At 43.6% G+C, this 19865-nt stretch overlaps 1 protein-coding gene across 2 annotated transcripts in view; it reads right to left on the bottom strand.

Moving 5' to 3' along the window:
* Positions 1–12747, bottom strand: part of TXN2 (thioredoxin 2) — a 38627-nt gene extending 25880 nt beyond the window's left edge. Inside the window, exon 1 of one of the 2 annotated variants that reach the window (XM_075832270.1) lies at positions 12499–12747. In XM_075832270.1, coding sequence (XP_075688385.1) covers positions 12499–12510 — 12 coding nt within the window. In that variant the 5' untranslated portion in view covers positions 12511–12747. The other variant, XM_075832269.1, reaches the window with a different exon arrangement.
* Between the last annotated feature and the right edge of the window lie 7118 nt (positions 12748–19865).

Below are 19865 nucleotides of genomic sequence, written 5' to 3'. Positions count from 1 at the left end.
GACATCGCGTCCAACCAGGAAGGGATGTCTAGTCACACCCGACACTTGGTAACGTTTGTGTGTGACTTACTCACACAGCACATCGAGATCACGATGTGCTGTCATTTACAGTGAGATCTCGCGAGATTACGCTTGCTAGCACAGCACGTAAGTCCCAGATGGTAAAAAAAAAATTGTAATTTAACACTTATATGCCATTTTAGTGTGCCCAGCTTGTGCAACTGAAGATAAATACCTCAGACTGTTAAGCGGGTTCTCCCGGATATGGCGATACCATATATGTGGATGTATTTGCTGTTTGGGCAAACTGCAGGGGTGAGAAGGGAGGTTGCGCCATTTGGAGTTCAGATTTTACTAGGTATTTGTTCTATTTGGGGTTTTACTGGCATTTCAGTTTATAATGTGGGGGCATATGTAAGCGGTGTTAGATTTTTTTTTTTTCTCCAACGGAGCTGTGTGAGGGCTTATTTGTTGCGGGACAATCCGTAGCTTTCATTGGTTACATTTTGGGGTACATGCGATTTTTTGATCTCTTGTTATTCCATTTTTTTGGCAAGCAAGGTGACCGAAAACAAGCAATTCTGACAATGTTTTTTATTCTTTTTTTACAGTGTTCACCATGGGCTATAAATGACAATTTTACTTTATTCTGCGGGTCGATACGATTGCAGCGATACCATATGAATATAGTGGTTTTTTTTATGTTTTACAGCGTTTCACAATAAAATCATTTTTATTTTTTTTAAATAATCTATTTTGTGTGTCACCATATTCTGAGAGCCGTAACTGTTACTTTTCAGTCAACAAAGCTGTGCAAGGGCTTATTTTTTGCAGGACGGTCGTAGGTTTTATTGGTACTATTTTGGGGTACATGAGACTCTAACAACATTATAGTTTCATGGTTTGGATCGTTATGGACGTGTTGATACCAAATTTGTGTACTTTTTTTAACGTTTTTTTTTTTCCCTATAATTAAAGGACTTATTATAGGAAAAAAAGCAGTTTTTATTTTTTATTTTTTAACTTGAAACTTTTATTTTTACACTTTTATTAACTTGAAGGCCTGCAGCTCTGGTCTTTACGCCGAAAAAAAATAAAATCATATTTACCCAGAACGCCCTCCTTCTTCCTGCAGTCCAGCCTCATGGGATGACATTTCATCCCATGTGACCACTGCAGCCAATCACAGGCTGCAGCGTCACATGGCCTGCAACGTCATCATAGGTGGCCGGAGCGGACGTCAAAGAAGGGAAAGGGTAAGTATGTGCGTTGTTTTACGCAGCGGAAATTCCGTCTGAAAAACCACACCACATTGTGATTTTTAAGGCGGAATTATACTGCATGGGTGCAGATATGGGGGCATCTGTGTGGGCAATACACAGTATGGGGGCATTGTACTGTATGGGAGGATTATACTGTATGGGGCAGTTATTTGGCATTATAATGTGTGGGAGGCACCATGGGGCATTGTACTGTGTGGGAGCAGCTACAGGGTCATTATACTGTCTGGGGGTTCTATGGGGCATTATACTGTGGAGAGGCACTTTGGAAGCAGGATACTGTGTGTGGGCTGAACTGTGTTTGTATGGGTGGGCATTGGGAGGGTTAGATGCATGGCTTAACAGGAAAAAATATATATTGCAAGCGACCCAACGATCGCTTGTTCAAGTCCCCTAAAAAAAAAAAAAAAAAAAAAAACTGTTAAAGGTATTGTTTTTTTAAAAATGAAGTTAAAAAAAAAAACCTTCATATTTTTTCCCTAAAGTGGTGTTTTAAAATAAAAAATTAACATAACTGCTATTTTACGCATTTGTAAAAGTCATAACTATTACAATATAACGTTATTTAAATTGTAAAAATACAACTATGCCCTCATATTGCTCAATCAACTGGAAAGAAAATGTATGGCTCTCAGAATTTGGCGACACAAAATAAATTTTAAGTGTAGCTAAACGTTCGACAAACTTCTGACATGTCATAGTGAGATGTCAGAAGTTTGGATTGGTGGGGGTCCGAGCACGGAGAATAAAACAGCAATTTCGCCATACATTTTTGCGTCCTAAAATTACGCAGATTACCGTGTGGTATAAATAACCCAATAACTTTATTCAGCGGGTTGTTGCGATTGCAACTATACCAAATTTATATCGATTTTGTAGGTTTTACTACTTTTACACAGTAAAAACGCATTTTTTTAAAAATTATTTGTTTTTGTGTCTCCATATTTGAAGAGCCATAACTTTTTTCTTTTTTCGCCGATGCAGCTGTATGAGGGCTTTTTTTTTGCGGGACGACTTGTAGTTTTTATTGGATTATTTTGGAGTAGATGTGACTTTTTGATCACTTTTTATCTAATTTTTTTTTAAGGCAGGATTCAAAGAAAACAGCAATTTTTGCATTGTTTTTTATTTAAATTTTTACGACGTTCACTGTGCGGGTTAAATGAGGTAATATCTTTATAGTTGGGGTCATTACGGACTCGGCGATACCAAATATGTGTAAGTTTTTTACTTTATTTTGTTTTTTAATAATAAAGTAGTTTGTAAGGGGAAAAAGTGGGTTTTTCATATTTTATTTTATTTTACTTTTTTTTACTAGTCCCACTAGGGGACTTTACCATGCGACCGCCCGATCACATTTAGGCTGGGTTCACATACCCTATTTACGGACGTAATTCGGGCGTTTTAGCCCCGAATTACGTCCGAAAATACGTGCCGCTGTCAAAAGACGGCGCGAAAAAAAGACGCCCGCGTCAAAGAAGTGCCTGTCACTTCTTGAGACGTAAATTAAGTCGTTTTCCATGGACTCCATGGAAAAACAGCTCCAATTACGTCCGTAATGGACGCAGCGAAAAGCGCCTGCACTTGCCATTACGTCTGAAATGCCGGAGCTGTTTTCTCCTGAAAACAGCTCCGTAATTTCAGCCGTAACGGAGGTTGCCGTGTGAACATACCCTTATAATACACGGCAATACTTCTGTATTGCTGTGTATTATGCCTGTCCGTGTAAAACGGACAGGCATCTGCTAGGCCATGCTTCAGGCATGACCTAGCAGGCATACACTACAGGCAGACCTGGGGGCCTTGATTAGATTTTATCGCCGGGTGCTGGTGGGATGAGAGGGAGCTCCCTCCTCCTCTCCAAAACAACTCAGCTGTGGCGCTCGCTATTAACCCCTTCCCGACATTTGCTGTATGGGTACGCCATGGAAAGCCATGACTTCCCGCATTTTGCCGTACCCATACGCCAAATGTTTGGCACCGGCTCAGAAGCTGAGCCGGTGCCATCATCGACGGATCTCAGCTGTATCTTACAGCTGACATCCGACTAACGGCGGGGACCGAAATTAGCTTAGAACCCCGCCATTAACCCCTTAAGTGCAGCGCTCAAACGCGATCGCTGCACTTAAGGTGTTTGCAGCTCATCAGAACCCCAGCAATGGCAACCGGAGGCCTAATACTGGCCTCCCGGTCTGCCTAGCACGGAAACCGGTCAAGATCCGCCCGGCGGCGGAGCCTGATCAGCTTCCGTAGCCGCCGGCAAGATGGCGCCGGCTCAGGAGCTGATCCGGCGTCATCAGCGGTGGAAGTCAGCTGTATCTTACAGCTGACATCCACCTGTAACGGCAGGAACCGGAGCTAGCTCCGATCCCTGCCATTAACCCCTTCGAAGCAGCAATCGAAAGCGATTGCTGCATCATAGCGGTTACTAGCAGATCGCCAGCCCTGACACAAAATCGGGACTGGCGACTGCTGCTATGGCAACAGGAGACACAATGGTCTCCTGCTCTGCCATTACGGAAGCCGATTTAGGCCCCGTCGGGAGGCGAAGCCTAATCGGCTTGCTGTCAGTGAATAACTGACAGATCTAGTGCAATGTATTAGAAAAAAATAAATCTGACAGCTGGACCTTCAAGTCCCCTAGTGGGACTTGAGAAAAAGTGTAAAAAAAAGTATAAAAAAAAGTGAAAAAAATAAAAAAGTTTGAAAACAATAAAAGTTGCAAGTAATAAAATAAGAGTAAAAGGGGGATTGCGTTTTATCAAGTCCTTTTATTAATGGAAAAAATATATAAACCATACATATTTGGTATCGCCACGACCGTAACGACCTGAGGTATCAAAATATTATATTATTTATTGCACGCGGTGAACCGCATAAAAAAAAAACGTAAAAAACTATACCAGAGTTTCTGTTTTTTGGTCACTTTGACCTATAAATATTGGAATACAAAAAATGATCAAAAAGTCGCACGTATTCCAAAAATGGTACCTATAAAAACTATAGCTTGTCTCGCAAAAAACAAGCCCTCATACAGCTCCGTCGACAAAAAAATTAAAAAGTTATGGTTCTCACAACTTGGTGACAGAAAAAATACATTATTTTTGCAAAAGTAGCTTTATTGTGCAAAAAGTTGTAAAACATAAAAAAAAAAGTCCTATAAATTAGGTATTGCTGGAATCGTACTGACCCGCAGAATAAAGTTAACATGTAATTTATAACGCTTGGTGAACGCTGTATACAAAAAACTAAATAAAACTATGCCAGAATTGCGGTTTTTTGTTTACCTGGCCTCCCAAAAAATAAGGTAAAAGGTGATCAAAAAGTCGCATTTACCCCAAAATGGTACCAATAATAACTACAGCTCATCCCGCCAAAAAAAGCCCTCATACAACTAAGTCTATGAAAAAATAAAATTAGTTCTGGCTCCAATAAGTCAGGAAATAAAAAATATGCAGTTGTTTGAAGAGGTGATTTATCAAGGACCAAAAATTGGGAACCAGGAAAGGGAGAGCCCAAACATGTCCGCTGGAAGCGAGGGTGCCCGTATTATACCAAGACAACACTTTCCCAGCAAAATTCTCTAAACTGCAAAGGTGCGGAGTGTGGACCAAAAGGGGCATAAGAAAGGACGCCATATATCAGTGCGACACCGGCCTGTGCAGAAAGGATTGCTTCACAGTGTAACACACATCTATGGATCATTTTATTGTTTTTTTACCCCATTATTATACCACCTGACTATGCCCCTGATGTACTCTGCCCAGCTTACATGTACCCCCACATTATAAACAGAAAAACACCAGCAATACTCAAACAAAACTACTACCAAGCAATATCTGCTCTCCAAAAGCCAAATGGCGCTCCCTCCGCTCTGAACCCTACAGCGTGCCCAAACAGCAGTTTCCTTACACATATATGGCATCGTCATACCCGGGAGAACCCTTTTAACAATTTTTGGGGTGTGTGTCTCCAGTGGCATAAGCTGGGCATGACATATTTGCCACTGAAATGGCATATCTAGGGAAAAATATAAATTTTTTTAATTTGCACCATCCGCAGCGCATTCATTTATGGAAAAGAACTGTGGGGTGAAATGCTCACTACACCCCTTAATAAAGCCTTGAGGGGTGCAGTTTCCAAATGGGGTCACTTCTCAGGGGTTTCTTTTTATTATTTCACATCAGAGCCTCTGCAATTGTGAACCAATACTTTGTAAATCGCCAAATTAGGCCTCAATTTCGCATGGTACTCTCTCACTCCTGAGCCCTGCCGTATGTCCAGGCAAAAGATTAGGGCCACATGTAGGGTGCTTCTAAAACCGGGAAACACCGCATAATAATTAGAGGGCTCTCTTGTTATGGTGGCACAAGCCGGGCACCACATATTGGCATATCTATGGAAAAAATCCCATTTACACTCTGCAACATGGAGTGCACACTAATTTCTACAAAACACCACACTAGGTAAATGCATTGAGGGGTGTAGTTTCCAAAATGGGGTCACTTCTGGGGGGTTTCCACTGTTTTGGTCCCACAGGCGCCCAGAAACCAATCCAGCAAAATCTGCACTCCAAATGGCGCTCCTTCCCTTCTGAGCCCTGCCGTGTGTCCAAATAGCAGTTTCTGACCACATATGGGGTATTGTCGTTCTCGGGAGAAATTGCTTTACAAATATTGGGTTCTTTTTTTTCCTTTATTTGTTGCTAAAGCAACGTTTTATTGAAGAAAAAGGATTGTTTTTATTTTCACTGCCAAATTATAATAAATTCTATGAAACATCTATGGGGTCTAAATGCTTACTACACCCCTAGATTAATTCCTCAAGGGTTGTAGCTTCCAAAATGGGGTCACTTGTGGGGGGTTCCACTGTTTTGTCCCCTCAGGGGCTTTGTAAATGTGACATGGCCTCTGCAAACCATTCCTGCTAAATGTGAACTCCAAAAACCAAATGGTGCTCCATCCCTTCTAAGCCCTGCCGTGTGTCCAAACAGCCGTTTATTACCACATGTGGGGTATTGTTTTACTCGGGAGAAATTGCTTTACAAATTTGGTGGTGCTTTTTCTCCTTTAGGGTATGTTCACACACACTATTTCCGGACGTAATTCGGGCGTTTTTTCCCCGAATTACATCCGAAATAGCGGCTCAATAGCGTCGGCAAACATCTGCCCAATCATTAGAATGGGTCTTACGATGTTCTGTGCAGACGGTCATTTTTTTTACGGCCCACTGTCAAAAGGCGGCACGTAAAAAAGACGACCGCGTCAAAGAAGTGCCTGTCACTTCTTCAGACGTAAATGGAGCCGTTTTCCATGGACGCCATGGAAAACCAGCTCCATTTAACGTCCGTAATGGACGCAGCAAAAAGCGCCTCAACATGCCATCACGGCTGAAATTACGGAGCTGTTTTCTCCTGAAAACATCCCCGTAATTTCAGCCGTTATGGACGCTGCCGTGTGAACATACCCTTAGTCCTTGTGGAAATGAGAAAAAAAAATGCTAAACCTACATTTTCTTTGAAAAAGTATAGATATTAATTTTCACGGCCTACTTCCGATAATTTCTGTAAAAAACCTGTGCGGTCAAAATGCTCACTACACCTCTAGATAATTTCCTTGAGGTGTGTAGTTTCCCAAATGGGGTCACTTTTGGGGGATTTCCCCTGTTTTGGCACCGCAAGAGCCCTTCAAACCGGATATGGTGCCTAAAATATATTGAAATAAAAATACGGCCCCAAAATCCACTAGGTGCTCCTTTGCTTCTGAGGCCGGTGCTTCAGTCCAGTAGCACGCTAGGGCCACATGTGGAATATTTCCTAAAACTGCAGAACCTGGGCAATAAATATTGAGTTGCATTTCTCTGGTAAAACTTTCTGTGTTATAAAGAAAATTGGATTAAAAATTAATTTCTGCAAAAAAATATGAGATTTGTAAATTTCACCTCTACTTTAATTCCTGTGAAAAGTCTAAAGGGTTAAGAAATTTTCTAAATGCTGTTTTGAATACTTTGAGGGGTGAAGTTTTTAAAATGGGGGGACTTTTTGGGGGTTTCTAATATATAAGGACCTCAAAGCCACTTCACAACTGAACTGGCCCCTGTAAAAATAGCCTTTTGAAATTTTCTTGAAAATGTCAGAAATTGCTGCTAAAGTTCAAAGCCTTGTGTTGTCATAGAAAAATAAAAAGGATGTTCAAAAAATGATGCCAATCTAATGTAGACATACGGGGGATGTTAATTAGCAACAATTTTGTGTGTTATAACTGCCTGTCTTACAAGCAGATACATTTAAGTTGAGAAAAATGCTAATTTTGCAATTTTTCGCAAAATGTTGGTGTTTTTCACAATTAAATACTGAACATATCGAGCAAATTTTGGCAGTAACATAAAGTCCAATGTGTCACGAGAAAACAATCTCAGAATCGCTTGGATAGGTAAAAGCATTCCAAAGTTACCACATAAAGTGAAACATGTCAGATTTTAAAAATGAGGCTCGATCAGGAAGGTTAAAAGTGGCTAAAGAGGGAAGGGGTTAAGCACCGCATCTGAGGGGGTTAAACAGGTGAGATCGTTACGGATATCGATCTCACCCGTTCGAGCAGGGAAGCCCCAAGCTACCTCTGCCCCCAGCTAGTTCTGCTCTGTTTATGTATTCCAATGCAGCGCCTTAAAAAGGCTTATGCATCAGAATAAAGCCCGTTAGTGGCCGCCGTAAAAACACTATGGGGCGGTCACTAACTTGTTTTGTTGTCATGATTTAACCCCTTAATGACCGGGTCTGAAAAGACGTTAATGACCAGCTCAATTTTTCTGTTTTTGCCTCTCTGCGCTTCAGCAGCCATAACTTTTTTATTTTTTCATTGACGTGGCTGTATGAGGCCTTATTTTATGCGAGAGAAATAGTATTTTTTTTTTCCCACAGTTTGGTGGTAAAAAAAATTTTTTTTACGGCGTGAATATAGGAAAAAGCGATTCTCTGCATAGTTTTTCTTGTTTCTTTTTTATCCCGTTCACGTTTCACGCTAAATAACCCATTAGATTAATTCTTCAGGTTATTACGGTCATGTAGATACCTAATATGCGTAGGTTTTTAGTTTTTATTTAGTGTAGGGGCAATAAAATGTATTTTATGCAAAATAAAGACACTTTTTGGGACTTTTTTTATTTATTTATTTGTTTTGTTACTTTTTTTTTTTTAATCCCATCAAGGGATAACTTTAATTGTAACTTTATTTTTTACTTGTAATGTATTAGCATACTCCTGTATGCTAATACATTACACTGTGTCACAATGACACAGGCTGCTGATCGGGCAGCACATAGTGTGCCCGAACAGCAGGCACACGGAACAGACAGCCCTGGGGTCCTTTGTAGGTCCCCAGGGCTGACTGCAGAGGGATTCCCCGGTGTTTGATCCCATCACTGGAATCCCGGTGATGCGATCAAAGAGGGGAATTCCCTTTGATCATGCCGCGGTCACGGAGACGCAGTAATCAAAGAGTTAAACAGCTGGGGTTGGAATGTTTGCCGACCCCAGCTGTGTTCAGGAGGCTGCTCTAAGATCAGGAGCTGTTAGTTACAGCTCCTGCTTAGAGGACGAGCGCTCTCACGAGCGCTCATCAGCCTGATCTGCAGCGACGCCAAAAGACGTCTCTGCAGACTAAGCACCCGCACCGCCTGACGTCAAAAGACAGTGGGCGGTCGGGAAGGTGTTAAAGAAAAAAACAGCACATGTAAATACACCATAAAACTGGCTGGTATTTTTGGGTGGAAAAGATGACAACCCTAGGAACAAACTAGTTGCCGACGTGTGACAAGTATGCTCCTCATTGGCGGCAGGACGTTGCCGTATCGATCAATCAGGCGCGGGGCAACGGCTGTGAAACTTCTGATCTACGCCGTTAACCCTTTGAACGCTGCGATCAAAGCTGATCACTGAATTCAAAAGGAAAGACTCACAGGGAATCCTATGCCTTATTTGGACAGACAATCCAGGGTACATCGAAGGACCCCAGGACCGTCTGAATATATTTCTTGTTGTTCGGGCATATTTAGGTATGTACTGCCTGTGTACTGCCAGTACGCAGTCTAAGGGGCTGTTCACATCAGCGTTGGCTTTCCGTTCTGGGGTTCCGTCGGAGGTTTCCGTCTGGTGAACCCTGCAACGGAAAGTCAAACTGAAACCACAGCTTCCGTTACCATTGATATCAATGGTGATGGAAACATTGCTAATAGTTTCCGTTCGTCACCATTCCGGCCGGTTTAATGACGGAATCAATAGCGCAGTCGAACCCTGGAACAGAAAGCCAACGCTGATGTGAACAGGCTCTAAGGTACTGGAATATAGGTATATGCTAGTACATTATAGTTAAAAAAAATAATCAAAAATTACCCTATATGTGTCCCAAAACAAGAATATATATATATATATATATATATATATATATATTTATTTGGTATCATCACGATCGTAACAGCTGCACAATAAATTTACCGTATATATCGGCGTACAAGACGACTTTTTACACCCTTAAAAAAATGTCAAAAGTGTGGGGTCGTCTTATATGCCGGATATTGTCTACATTAGGGATGCACGTTGCAGCCGCACAGCTCAGTATAATACACATTAATGTATGGGAGCGCGGCTGCGGCTGTGTAATTCAGCCACAGCCCCACTCCTGAGTCATGATAAGTTCGCGGGGTCAGGATGATGCAATGCAGCCAGCGCTGCACTAATGAGCGGCGGCACTGGAGACAGAACATGGCGGGCGCGCTACAAAACACCCCCATGTTCTGTCTTCAGTGCCTGAACTGCCGCTCATTAGTGCAGCGCCGGCCGCATCTCCTCATGCTGACCGCGCGCGCACTTCCTGTCAGGAGCGGGGCAATGGCTGTATTACACAGCCGCAGCCCCGCTCTATAACGGCGGAGATCAGAGAAACCGCTCATCTCCGCCGTTATTCCCCTGAATGCTGCGATCACAGCTGACTGCAGCATTCAGGGGAAAGTGAGAAGGGGGGATGCCCCTGGATCGCGTCACAGGGAATTCCTGTGACGCGATCGAGGGCCATACCATATATGGGCAGACAGCCCAGGGTCTATTGACGGACCCCAGGGGTGTCTTACCATATTTCATGTTGTTAGGACATACCCAAGTATGTCCTAACAACTGCCTGTGTATTATCCGTCCACAGGTTAATGTACTGGGATATATCTGATATATGTCAGTACATTAAAGTTTAAAAATAAAGTAAAAACAAAGTATTGTTAAATTGTAAAAAAAATACACCTTCACCTTTTTTACAATAAACATTAAAATAAGTCTCAATACATAAAATATTCACACATTCAGTAATGGCGCGGACAACAATGTTTTTGCATCATTTATGATGTGTACGCTGTAAAAAAATGAAATAAACACGGCTTTCATTCACTTATTAATGTGAGGCGCGAGGTGCGATGAATTTAACCTCCATGTTCCTCACATTAATAGTAATTAACCCCATCATGTACCTCGCACATTAACCCAATATGACTGAGAAACATGATGGGATTAATTACTATTAATGTGAGGTGCGTTCAAAATTCATCACACGTCGCGCCTCACATCAGAAAACTGAAGAATTTTTTTTTTATTACTGTTGGCAAAAGTATCGAAATTGGTATCGAAATCGCAATACTAAACGAAGTATCGGTATCGAAGTCCAAATTCTGGTATCGTGACATCCCTAGTCTACATATTGTCTACACACAGGTTGTGTGTTACCTTGTGAGCCTGCAGTCCGGTACACAGGCTTCCGGGATGCACGGAATCCGCCACGGATCTGAGGGAAGCCGGTATTAGCCGCCAGGGAACATCTCTGTAAGATCCTCTGGCCCGCCCTTTCCTCTCATTCCCTGCCTCTCAGATCTCGTGCGATGAAGCAGCCTATCTGCGCATGCGCGAGTTCAAAGAGACAGAGAGTCCTGGGTCCTGCCGCCGATGGCCATAGTGAAGCGCTCCTGCACGAAATGGCGAGTATATCTTAAATTCTGTATTTTAAGGGTAAAAGTTGGGGGTCTTATACGCCCAGTCATCTTATACGCCGACATATACGGTAAATAGGAACTAAAAACTTGAATCAAACTTTTGATATGTCAGAGACTTATTAAACATTTGGAAAGGCGGGGGTCCGAGTGCTGAGACCCCACCGTTGCTGCAACAAGGGGCAGAAGAGCTCAGCTGAGCGCTTTGCTCCTTCGGCTGTGATCAGCGCTCATCGTCAGGCTAAAGACGGCTTGCAAAGATGTTCTATGGAAGTCATCTTCAGCTTCAGGTTATGTTCACATGCTTAACAAAAAACGGCTCTAAAATACAGAGAGGTTTTCAAGGGAAAAGAGCCTCTGATTTTCAGGCATTTTTTAAGCATCAAGCGTTTTTTGATGCGCTTTGTACAGCCGTTTTTCTATTGATCCAATGAAAAACGGCTCCAAAAACTGCACCAAATTGTGCAGTTCTGCACTTCTTTTTTGCAGGGCGTTTTTATACGTGCAGTTTCTAAAAATGTCCACATAAAAAAAACGCCCCGTGGGAACGGAACGCCGTTTTTCCCATTGAAGTCAATGGGCAGATGTTTGGAGGCGTTTAGCCCCCGTATTTTCAGACGTTTTTCGGGGCACCAATCACAGTTGAAGGCGTGTTACTCTTTAAATCATTTACGATGATCAGTGTCTGCGATAGAAAAAAACAAAAAGTAAAAACTTCAGTGGAATTTCTTTTTTTTCTGCATTTCTGTCAAAATAAACGTGAATGTAAATTAAAACGCAAAAAAATAGAACTAAAAATTGTTCTGGTTCAAATTGAGCAGGTCCTAGTTTTGATAAAAGAGGCCCGAAGTGTGAGCTTGGTCTTTGGCAGAGTTCACATGTAGAATGTGGCTTTACCGCAAATTGACAGCTTTCAAATTGATTGTTAAAAGCCGCACAGTTCCACAGATTGACGGCCGTTTTACGCTCAAAACCGTACTGTCATTAATCCCGCAGAACTGAACACACTGTACTGTGTATCTCCCTCATTGTACTCACAACCCAACATAGAACAGACGTGACAAATACGAGGTTAATCACTGGCCTTAACTTTCTTCATACAACTTCTACAATCCTACTCCACGCCAGACGTTCTGCCGCCATTGCAGATCCACGCATAACATAGTGCAGAAAACAAGCAAACATGCGCGCTCACCTTGAGAGCCATCGCTTCCTAAGACAAGGACCTTGATGACGTGTAGCCACGTGACGAAAGACGCACATGACATCATTTTAACGTGACCGATTGGCCTAGACACCGTGATAATCACTAGTTCCTCTCCTCGTTGATTGCGGCAGTGTACCAGGGTTGTAGTAGTGTGCGGCGGGTGTAGAGACGCTCCGTTCCACAAGGCCCTGTATTGTATGTATGTAGCAGTGTGATTGCGGGTGGTTCCTGTGCGACACGTGTACTGTGTGGGTGCCGGCTGCCTGCAACGGGAGGGGAAAATGTGTGTGTGTTATATATATGTGTATGTATTATATATATGTGTATGTATGAAACCGGTCATGTGCCGGGCTCAGGGAGAATGTCTCCGGTGGGCTCTTCCCCGCTGCCTTTTCCCATCCTCCTCCATGTTTGAGCGATCTCTACCTACGGTTTCCTAATACATGAGGTATTTTCATACATTTTTATTAGTGTGCTGATAATTTCATTTTGCCTCACTGCTTCAACAGTAAGGGTATGTTCACACTGGCCGGATACGTTGCGTAAAAGCACACAGCCCTGTGTGTCGCAGGGAATTCCGGCCGAAAAACCGCAACAAATTGTGGTTCAGTTTTCAGCCGGAATGTCTGCTACGGAAAACTGCACAGAAAAAAAGAATGGATACTTACCATGGCGACGCATCCCTCCTGATGTTCTGCAGCCCTAGGATGACGCTTCATCCCGCGTGAGCGCTGCAGCGGTCACGTGGGATGAAACGTCATCCCAGGAGGCCGGCCTGGACGAAGAAACACAGAATTCTGGGTAAGTATAAGGGTTTTTCTCTAAATTGCGTTTTTTTGCGGCAGAATCGCTGCTTTCCGTGGCAAAAAAACGCAACATATGCTATTTGTTGTTTAAAAAAATAAAATAAAATACCCGCGTTTAATACAAATACAATTGACATGCTGCTGCGTTTCTTTATGTTCACTTCTATACAATAAAGGCTATTTCGCTAAAAAAAAAGTGGTGTTTTTTTTTCTTAAAGGGGGTTATCCGGGAAGTGAACATTTTTTTCTTAAGGGCTGCAAATGAAATAGTTAAACAAAAAAAGCAATTCTTACCTCACCTTGACCCCGGTGATCCAGCGCTGTCGCTCCAGTTGCACTTCTGGTGGTTGTTTACATGCACGTAGCGTGTAACTGCTGCAGCCAATCAGAGGGCTTAGCGGGAGTCTCTGGTGACTAATTGTATTTCTGGCATAATGCCAAAAATACTACATATGACCGCTGAGCCCTCTGATTAGCTGAAGCATAGTGACTGCGCTGGGTCAAGGATAGGTAAGAATTACTTTTTTTTGTTCATTTCATTTAAGAAAAAAAATTCACGTCCCGGATAACCCTTTTAAAGAAGAACTCCGAAGCTTTTTTTTTTTTCTTTCTATTAGGTAGGACAGTGCGTGCATAGCCCTTTTATGTTTACTCTTGTCCTCAGTGGCGTAGCTATAGGGGTCGCAGCGGTTGCAATTGCGACCGGGCCCTGAAGCCAGGGGGGCCTGCGGCCCCCCCGCACCACATCAATAAAAAGTTACTATAGAAACTGGGGCTGCGGGTCCCTGTTACTATAGTAACTAACAGTACTTACCTGCCTGGTTCTGGAGTGCAGCGAAGGTCCTGACGTCACAGCGCTATGCGCCGCGCATAACATCCCGACCCTGGATAGAGTCAGTACCTCTGCTGCGGCTGAAGAGGAGGGTATGATTAATATCCCGGTCTGCTGAAGCTGATAGGTCGGGGTCTGACTCCCGGGACCGCGCCAATCAGCTGTTTTGACTGGGTCTCAGCACTCGTAGGAGAGCTGCTTCCCCTTCATTCCGGTCACTTACTCACACTGAATCTGTGTCGGCGATTCACAGTGTGAGCAAGTGAGGGAAATGAAGGGGAAGCAGCTGTCGTACAAGCACTGTGGCCCCCTCAAAACAGCTGATTGGTGCGGTCCCGGGAGTCGGACCCCGACCCATCAGCTATTGATGGCCTATCCTGAGGATAGGCCATCAATGTTTAGGGACTGGACAACCCCTTTAAGCCTATGAGACAGGGTCACAGATTGTGTGTATCTAGGCCAATCACATAGTAGGCTTTGATACACGGCCCATGTGTGATCCTGTCTGATGGGCCCTGTATATAAGCCTACCACACGGTAGGCTTATATACAGGGCCCCAGCAGACCATAATCTTATACTGTATAAGATTACTGTCTGCTGGGGCCTGTATCTAAGCATTTTACATAACCACATGGTAAGCTTATATACAGGGCCCATATGTGATACTGTCTGTTGGACCCTGTATAAGATTACTGTCTGTTGGACCCGCTATCTAAGTCTACCTTGTGGTAGGCTTAGATACAGGTTCCCACAGACAGTATCACACATGGGCCCTGTATCTAAGCCTAACACGTGTTACTAATAGTTTTTTGTGTGTTTTCTGACAGGTTCGGTTGTTGGACTACGTCGGATTTGAAGACTACTTCGATGACGGCTTTTTTTTATTATCAATAAAATGGTTAATGAGGGTTGTGTGTTTTTTTTTTTATTTCAATAAAATATGTTTTCTGTCTGTGTTTTTTTTAAACTTTATTACTACCTCCTAAGTAATGGCCGCTGATTGATTGACAGCGTCCGTTACTAATGCGGGGCTTAGTGTTAGCCGGTGCAGAGGCTAACACTAACCCCCATTATTACCCTGGTATCCACAGCCACCAGGAGAGCCGGGTACGATCCAGTACTTGACCGTCTGTAATGATGGTCGGATACTGGGGCGGCTGCGAGCTGGTATTAGGCTGGGAATGGTCAGATACAGCGGCCCTTCTCCTCCTCCCCCCCCCCCCCAACCTTGGTAATGCTAGCCTGCTGCTGCTTTATTGAATCTGGCTGGTTATAAAAAACCCACGTCATTTAAAAAAAATATATAATAATAATAATTGGAAAGACTGATGTGAGGTCCCCCCTGTTTTCCTTAACCAGCCAGATACAACACAGCAGCCTAGCATTACCAGGGTGGGAAGGGCCACTGTGTTAGGCCTTTCCTGGCCTAATACTACCAGCCGGTGGCCGGCCATCACTACAGATGGTCAGGTACTGGTTCGTACCTGGCCCTTCCCAGTACCCCCTGGTGGCGGTGGGTACAAGGGTAATAATGGGGGTTAGTGTTAGCCTCTGCAGCGGGATAGCATTAAGCCCCGCCTTAGTAGAGGACACTGTTAATCAGCCAGCAGCTATTACTAAGGTGGTAATAAAGTTGAAAAAAATACAAGGACGTAAAAAAAAAATATGTATTTAAATAAGACCCACACAACCCTCATTAACCATTTTAGTGAGAATAAAAAAAACGCTGTCATTGAAGTAGTCCTCGAATCTGACGTAGTCCAACGACCGAACCTGTAAAATAACACAAACACGCAAAAAAAATTAATAACACATAAAAAAGCAAAACAATTATTATTCTTACCTTTCCTGAATCCAGCGCTGGAGCCGCAATGTCAGCGAGCTTGGCCCTGTATCTAATTCTATCGTGTGATACTGTCTACTGAGCCACTGTATTTAATCCTATCATGTGTGATACTGTCTGCGGAGCTGTGTATCTAATCCAATCATGTGTGATACTCTCTGCTCAGCCACTGTATCTAATCCCATCCATAGTAACAGAGGGTCATAGTGCTATAGATATGCTGTCTGCTATATACACACACACATTTTCTTGGGGGGGGGGGACGACATATATATTGGGGCTATTTCCCCTTACATTTTAAGACCTTAGTGACGCCCCTGGCTGCTAGTGCTGCATTGTTGGGTCATTTTGGAGACCCAGCTATGCAATTTAAAGCTGTGGGCTGTCGGCCATGAGAAGTTCGCGCGGGGGGGGGTCAATAGTAACTTTTGCATCGGGGCCCATGAGCCTTTAGCTATGCCCCCGCTTGTCCTCTTTCATTCTGTAATTCCCCCTGTATTGTTGTGTGGCTGCAATGAGACTCACAAAAATCTTCTACAACTCTTGGTTGTGCCAGTTTCATGGTACGTCGGGCCGATGTGAACTACAGCGTAACGTTGGTGAGAAGCCGCTTCCACCTGGACTAGCGCTCTCTGCTCAGCTTGGTTCCCGCCAGATGACTGAGTCAACACGGTAAGGGTATGTTCACACGGCAGCGTCCGTAACGGCTGAAAACAGCTCCGTAATTTCAGCCGTAATGGCATGTTGAGGCGCTTTTTGCTGCGTCCATTACGGACGTTAAATGGAGCTGGTTTTCCATGGAGTCCATGGAAAATGGCTCCATTTACGTCTGAAGAATTGTGTGGCACTACCTGGGAGGGGGGCAGGAGCAAGAGAAGTGACATTTTTAATTATTTTTTCCGTAGGTTCCACGGAGCGTTTTTGGAGTACGGCGATGACCTGTTTGTTTGTTTTTAATGTTTGTGTCGGGTTTTCTTTATTCATTAACCCCTTAATGACCAGGCTTGAAAAGGTCTTAGTGACCAGCTACATTTTTCCATTTGTACCTCTGTATTTCAGCAGCCATAACTTTTTTTTTTTTCATTGAAGTGGCCATATGAGGCCTTATTTTATGCGGGAGAAATTGTATCATTTTTTGTTCATAGTTATAGGAAAAAATATTTTTGCAGCGTGAATATAAGAAAAAGCAATTCTCGGCATAGTTTTTCTTGTTTAGATTTTATCCCGTTCACGTTAAATAACCCATTCTATTAATTCTTCCGGTTATTACGGTCGTTTAGATACCTAATATGTGTAGGTTTTTGTTTTTTATTTAGTGTAGGGGCAATAAAATATATTTTATGCAAAATAATGACTTTTTTTTAAACTTTTTATTTTAATCCCATTAAGGGATAACTTTATTTCTAACTTTATTTTTTACTTGTAATGTATTAGCATACTCCTGTATGCTAATACATTACACTGTGTCACTATGACACAGGCTGCTGTTAGGGCATCACATACTGTGCCAAAACAGCAGGCTTATTGAACAGACAACCCTGGGGTCCTTTCTATGTCCCCAGGGCTGACTGCAGAGGGATTCCCCGGTGTTTGATCACGTCACCGAGTTTCCAATGATGAGATCAAAGCAGGGATTTCCCTTTGATCTTGCCGCTGTCACGGACCGTGGCGATCAAAGGGTTAAACAGCTGGGGTTCAAATGTTTTCCTACCCCAGCTGTATTCAGTAGGCTGCTCTGAGATCAGTAGCTATAAGTTACAGCTCACAGGAGCGCTCATCAACCCCTTCTACAGAGACGCCAAAAGACGTCGCTGTAGACTAAGGACATGCCCCGACTGCCTTCAAAAGATGGTGGGCAGTCGTTAAGGAGTTAAAATATTTTTTCACATGTGTTTGTGATTTTCTTTTACGTTTTATTAGCGCTACCTCCGTAATGGCTGTAGTCTAATTGACGGCATCTTTACTAAGTTGCGGCTTAGTATTACCCTTTAAAAAAATAAGGCTAGCCCTAACCCACCTTTAATACCCCGGTACCCATCGCCACCAGGAGTACTGGGAAGAGCTGGGTACAATCCAGTACCTGACCATCTTAAGTGATGACTGTTCACTCGGGCGGCCTCAGGCTGACATTCTAAGGCTGGGAAGGCCCTAACACAATTGGTCCTTCCCACGCTGGTTATGCGAGCCTGCTTCTGCTTTATTGTATTTGGCTAGTTTGGCTGTTTGTTTTTTTAAATGACATGGAGTCCCCCCTTTTTTTGGGAACTAGCCAGATACAATAATGCATTAGCATGCTCGCATCACTAGGATGGGAAGGCCCAATAAAAGTTAGGCCTTCCCACCCTGGTAATACTACTGCTTTATTGTATCTGGCTGGTTCCAAAAACAAGGAGACCCCAAATGTATATATATATTTTTTAAATGCACTATTAACCCCTTCATGACTGCTTTACGGTTATATACGTTCCAACTGCCGATGCCCCGTGCAGTTGTCATGTCTATAGAGGTTGACAGCCTGGAACGGGACTTAATGAGTGCAGTGCTGCTTCAGTGTGAGCAGTGCCGCACTCTCATGTTGGCCGGGGCTTTGAGAGCCCCGGAATACACCCCCCACTGTAGATAGCGCCACATACAACCCCCTGTAAGTAGCGCAAAACCCTCTGTAGATTGTGCCACCTAAGCTCCCTCCAGCATCTCAATCTCCGGCCAGCGCCCTGGCCGAGGAATTCCCCCCTAGAGAGAGCCCCCGCTGTTTCTCCATCCCCGCTGTAGATAGCGCCACCGGAACTCCCTCTAGGAGCGGAATCTCCGGTGTCAGATCGCTCTGGCTGGGGATTCCACTTCTGGAGAGAGCCCCTGACGTCACTGTCCATTTGGACAGTGACGTTAGTGGCTCTCTAGGAGCGGAATACCCAGCCGACATTCTGGCCGGGGATTCTGCTACTGGAGATGCCCCTGGTGTCACTATCCATATATGGATTTGACGTCAGGGGCTACTCCTGGAGCGGAATCCCCACTCTGGCAGGGTATTCCGCTTTCAGAGTTAACCTCTGACATCACTGTCCATATATGGACAAAGACATCAGGGGCTCCCTGTAGGAGCGGAATTCCCGGCCAGAGGGATTCCGCTCCTACAGAGAGCTACAGTGGTGCTATTTACAGGAAAGGGGTGCCATCTCCAGGGAGGATGTTGCTATGTACAGGGGGGTGGTACTATTTGCAGGTAGTGGCGCTACATACAGGAGGTGTGGTGCTATGTACAGGAGGTGTGGCACTATCTACATGGGCACTGTGGCATTATATTGGCACTACCTACAAGGGACACTGGCGCTATCTACATGGGCACTTTGTGTGGCACTATGTGAGCACTATTTACAGGGAGAACTGTGGCACTATTTACAGTAGATACTATCTATGTGGCACTATCTACAGTGGTATTGCTTCACTATCTACATGGGCACTGTGGTGTTTTCAGTGGGTTGGGACAAAAAACCTCTAACAATTAAAATTCAAACATTTTTTTAATGTCCATGAAAAACGGATGGCAAATGGCGGTTAAAAAGCATCAGACAGCCGGGAAATTGATTCACATTTTGAGACACGTTGATGCAAAACAGTCATGAAAAACTGACAGTCGATCCGTTGTTGACTGCCAATATTTTTACTGTCGTGTGTATATAGCCCTCTTCACTCTCCCCTCACAGCGATCCAGGGTGACGGAGGGAGAAGAAGACTAATTGTTACAGAGCTGTACACATTTGTTTTATACGCATATAATATAGATAAATATACACCGCGTTCCAAATTATTATGCAAATGTTATTTTTCGCTGATTTTCCTAAATAGTCGATGCCAGTCAGTATAATCTTCAAG

Source organism: Rhinoderma darwinii, chromosome 7, assembly GCF_050947455.1.
Source record: "Rhinoderma darwinii isolate aRhiDar2 chromosome 7, aRhiDar2.hap1, whole genome shotgun sequence".
NCBI classification, from domain to species: domain Eukaryota; kingdom Metazoa; phylum Chordata; class Amphibia; order Anura; family Rhinodermatidae; genus Rhinoderma; species Rhinoderma darwinii.
This window is presented reverse-complemented; position numbering and strand designations above follow the sequence as displayed.